Below are 4,737 nucleotides of genomic sequence, written 5' to 3'. Positions count from 1 at the left end.
AGGGAAGCTTCTGGACGTTCCCACCCGGCCGCCTCCACGCCGCCCCACCCCCCAGCTGTGCAGAGAGTAATTCATACAAAAGGAGGACTCGCCTCTGCCCGGGGGAAGCCCAGGGACCGTCTATAAACTCCCACTACCCTGGAACCGAGGGAGCGCTCGTTCCCGCCCCCCACCCACCCGCTCTCGCCCTCCTCTGGATAGAGAGGAGCATGCGCGGGCCGCCCAGCGCTCGTCAGTGGGCTGAACGTACATCGCCCACGGTCCCCGAGACGTGGGGGGAGGGGACGGAGATTGAACTGGTGCCTGGTGGAGGCGGCGCGGGGTAAACTGGGAAAGTGGTGTCGTGTGCTGGCTCCGCCCCTTTCCCCGAGGGTGGGGGCGAACCGTATATAAGTGCCGTAGTCCCCGTGAACGTTCTTTTTCGCAACGGGTTTGCCGCCAGGACACAGGTGAGTGCCGGGTGTGGCTTCGGTGGGCCCAGCCTCCGCCGCCAGCCGCGGCCTTCGCGTGCGTGTGTCTCCCGCCGCGCCCGTGGGCATCTTCACCATGTTCTTGTCCCGAATTTCGGGGACAAGAGGTGTGGGGAGGGGTGGGGGGAGTTCGAGGCCTTGCGCTTTTCTCACAGCCCCTTCGCCTCGTGCTTGGGTTGAGGCCTGGGCTGTGGCACCGTGGTCGCTGCTGCGTGTGGATGCCCCCTTGCTTTGCCGCTCGGTTCCCCCCCTGCCACACACTAACTCTTGAACAACTCCACATAGCCGCGGGCTTTTCGGCCGGGGCGCTTCACCCGAGGCCGGCCGGGGGCTGATAGGACGGTCTTCCTCGGCGCTTCTCGGGTTCCGGGGTGGGGGGAAGCCGCGAGGCGCGGAGGGCGCGGGCCTGCTTCCCCGGCGCACATGCCAGCGCGGCCTCGCTGGGCCGAGGCGGGGCGGGATCCGTGGCGGCCGGGCGAGCTGAGAGCGCCGCCCCGCCCGGCACCAGTTGCGTGCGCGGAAAGATGGCCGCTCCCCGGCCCCGTTGCTCGGCTTCAAAATGGAGGACGCGGCGGCCCGGGCGGGGAGCGGCCGGTGAGTCACCCGCACAAAGGCCCCGGGCCCGTCCCTGCCTGGCGCCGCTTACTTGGGACCCCCACCTCCCCAACCCAAGCGGCGGACAGGGTGCTGTCCTGGCTGCTCGACGCCTCGCGGTTCCAGAGCGACACATGGGGTGGGGGAGGGGGTTCTGGACGGTGGAGCTTATGGGTGGAGACTTGAGTTGGGCCAGCTTGGCGCTGGTTCTAATGCTCCTTGGAATTTGCCCTTGGAGTTTGGATCGTAGCTTTTTCTTCAGCTTCCTGACAGTGGTTTAAAGTGTTTCCCACCCCCTTTCCAATTTAGGTGTCGTGAAAACCACCGTTAAACCTAAGCCAAAATGGGAAAGGAGAAGACCCACATCAACATCGTTGTCATTGGGCACGTAGATTCAGGGAAGTCTACCACGACTGGCCATCTGATCTACAAATGTGGCGGGATCGACAAGAGAACAATTGAGAAGTTCGAGAAGGAGGCTGCCGAGGTAGGCAAACTTAACGATGAGAATATTGGCTGAGCAAGTGCATTGAGTGGTAATTTTCCGAAAACTAGCGCTAGTCTAGACTTTACTAGTTAAAAGGTAAATTGCAAAGTTTACTGTTAAGTCAGTTAACTTTTGAGAATAAAGTAAATGCACTTAAGTGTAACAGTTGTGAGTGAAATCGAGCATTTTTTCAAAGTTTGGGAAAATTTCATGTTGGAGTTAAATCATGTTTTAGTTACCAAGTAATCGTCCTTAATCTTTGTAGATGGGAAAGGGCTCCTTCAAATATGCCTGGGTCTTGGACAAACTGAAAGCTGAACGTGAGCGTGGTATCACCATTGATATCTCCCTGTGGAAATTTGAGACCAGCAAGTACTATGTTACCATCATTGATGCCCCAGGACACAGAGACTTCATCAAAAACATGATTACAGGCACATCCCAGGTTTGTGAGACTTAAAAACTACTGAAAATAACTCTTCCGGTCTGTTTTTACACTGGCAAAACCATGGATCCTTTTGAAGAACTTAGGTTTAACAGGATTTTTTTTTTTTTCAAAGGCTGACTGTGCTGTCCTGATTGTTGCTGCTGGTGTTGGTGAATTTGAAGCCGGTATCTCCAAGAACGGGCAGACCCGTGAGCATGCCCTTCTGGCTTACACTCTGGGTGTGAAACAACTAATTGTTGGAGTTAACAAAATGGATTCCACTGAGCCACCCTATAGCCAGAAGAGATATGAGGAAATTGTTAAGGAAGTCAGCACCTACATTAAGAAAATTGGCTACAACCCCGACACAGTAGCATTTGTGCCAATTTCTGGCTGGAATGGTGACAACATGCTGGAGCCAAGTGCTAACGTAAGTGATTTTCAAGTTTTTAATACTTAATTTCTATAAGGGGGTTTAGTTTCATGGTAACACAGCATTTCTTGTTTTAGATGCCATGGTTCAAGGGATGGAAGGTCACCCGTAAGGATGGCAATGCCAGTGGAACCACCCTGCTTGAAGCTCTGGATTGCATCCTGCCACCAACTCGCCCAACTGACAAACCCTTGCGTTTGCCTCTCCAGGATGTCTACAAAATTGGTGGTAAGTAGAATAAGACCATTAAATTTGTCTGGGTTGGTATAATATCTTCTGTCTGCTTTTGAGGCATTTATTAAGTGCTGTAAATGTTTACTTTAGGTATTGGTACTGTCCCTGTGGGTCGTGTGGAGACTGGTGTTCTCAAACCTGGCATGGTGGTCACCTTTGCTCCAGTCAATGTAACAACTGAAGTGAAGTCTGTAGAAATGCACCATGAAGCATTGAGTGAAGCCCTTCCTGGGGACAATGTGGGCTTCAATGTCAAGAACGTGTCTGTCAAAGATGTCCGTCGTGGCAATGTGGCTGGTGACAGCAAAAATGATCCACCCATGGAAGCTGCTGGCTTCACAGCTCAGGTAACAATTAGGTTTTTATTTACTGCTCTAACTTTAAGGGTCTTTGAGACTCAACTAAATGCAAGTCTTTTTTGCAGGTGATTATTTTGAACCATCCAGGCCAAATCAGTGCTGGATATGCACCTGTGCTGGATTGTCACACAGCTCACATCGCTTGCAAGTTTGCTGAGCTGAAGGAGAAGATTGATCGTCGTTCTGGGAAAAAGCTGGAAGATGGCCCTAAATTCTTGAAATCTGGTGACGCTGCCATTGTTGATATGGTTCCTGGCAAGCCCATGTGTGTCGAGAGCTTCTCTGATTATCCTCCCCTGGGTAAGGATGTTTTTCTGCTGTTAATTAAAAGCCTAATTTTAGAAGTAAAGGTTTTAAAGGCTTGGAAGATGTCTTATGGTAATACAATGTTTGTTTTCCATAGGCCGTTTTGCTGTGCGTGACATGAGACAGACAGTCGCTGTGGGTGTCATCAAGGCAGTGGACAAGAAGGCAGCTGGAGCTGGCAAGGTCACCAAGTCTGCCCAGAAAGCTCAGAAGGCTAAATGAATATTATCCCCAACACCTGCCACCCCAGTCTTAATCAGTGGTGGAAGAACGGTCTCAGAACTGTTTGTCTCAATTGGCCATTTAAGTTTGATAGTAAAAGACTGGTTAATGATAACAATGCATCGTAAAACCTTCAGAAGGAAAGGAGAATGTTTTTGTGGACCATATGTTTTGTGTGTGGCAGTTTAAGTTATTAGTTTTTAAAATCAGTACTTTTTAATGAAAACAACTTGACCAAAAATCTGTCACAGAATTTGAGACCCATTAAAAAAAAGTTTAATGAGAAACCTGTGTCTTCTTTTGGTCAACACTGTAACTCCCTATAGTACTACTTTGGTAAGAGTTGCTCATAAGCTATTTCTGGTAAAACAATTTTCAAATTATGCGTTTCTATTTCTAGGGTGGAGCTTCAGGTTTGTTAACCTTGTGTTGAGAGAACTCATCTGTTTTAATAACACCTTAAGCATTGGTGCAACACTTTCTAGATTAGGACAGATGAGCAAAGAGAAACTTTTGTATGTAAGCTAGTTTGTAAGGTCAGATTCTATAGTATAAAAGCTCCTGTTGCATATTAAATTTTGTATGGTTACATAAATAAATATGTCAGTTTCCCAGTTAAGAGGATGTGCATTCACATTTATAATAGTTAATCTAAAATGTGAGGCTTAAACAGTATTGAGTACTGCCCTGCTAGAGTTAATTGTATACAGGTTCTAGGAAAAATAAAAGATGCTGGAGGCTAATTGTGTTTCCTGTTACTTAAATAGAAATGAACTTCATATAGGAATTCTCATCTAATGGGCATGGTTGGGTGAAGAGAACATTGCTACATTGGAGAGGAGATATGGTGGTAAATAGCGTAAGTGAGGAAGTAATGGCCCATTTGGGTCTGAGTGTAGGTTAGTTAGTTTTCAAATTTAACTGCCATTTTAAAAACTAGAAAGGAAATTAGAAAGTTGTAATTTGTAGGTTGCTATAATTTGACAGTTGGATGAAAATAACCCTTAACTCTAGAGGAATTTGGTAACCTGTGAATTGCAGGGCTTCATCACAAATGGGAAAAACTAGGTGGTCAGTTGGTAATTGGTCTCTGGGTATAAGCAATGTAGCTCTAAGTTAACTTTGGTTTTGATAGTAAATCTTATGCATTTGCAGAAATGGAGTAATTCTGTATTTGATAACTTGGCTTTTATAATATGAAAGGA

General features: G+C 47.9%; 1 protein-coding gene across 1 annotated transcript; it reads left to right on the top strand.

The window, feature by feature from the left end:
- The first annotated feature begins 301 nt into the window (after positions 1–301).
- Positions 302–4,275, top strand: EEF1A1 (eukaryotic translation elongation factor 1 alpha 1). The gene is made up of 8 exons (XM_065911820.1): positions 302–449; positions 1,374–1,551; positions 1,817–1,996; positions 2,112–2,408; positions 2,489–2,639; positions 2,736–2,992; positions 3,070–3,304; positions 3,408–4,275. Exons 2-8 carry the CDS (start codon positions 1,408–1,410, stop codon positions 3,530–3,532), a joined length of 1,389 nt encoding a protein of 462 aa, XP_065767892.1. The 5' UTR covers positions 302–449; positions 1,374–1,407; the 3' UTR covers positions 3,533–4,275.
- The last annotated feature ends 462 nt before the right edge of the window (positions 4,276–4,737 follow it).

The sequence above is a fragment of the Muntiacus reevesi genome, chromosome 19, assembly GCF_963930625.1.
Source record: "Muntiacus reevesi chromosome 19, mMunRee1.1, whole genome shotgun sequence".
In the NCBI taxonomy this organism is placed as follows: domain Eukaryota; kingdom Metazoa; phylum Chordata; class Mammalia; order Artiodactyla; family Cervidae; genus Muntiacus; species Muntiacus reevesi.
The sequence above is the reverse complement of the archived record's forward strand: the minus strand, read 5'-3'. Positions and strand labels throughout refer to the sequence as shown.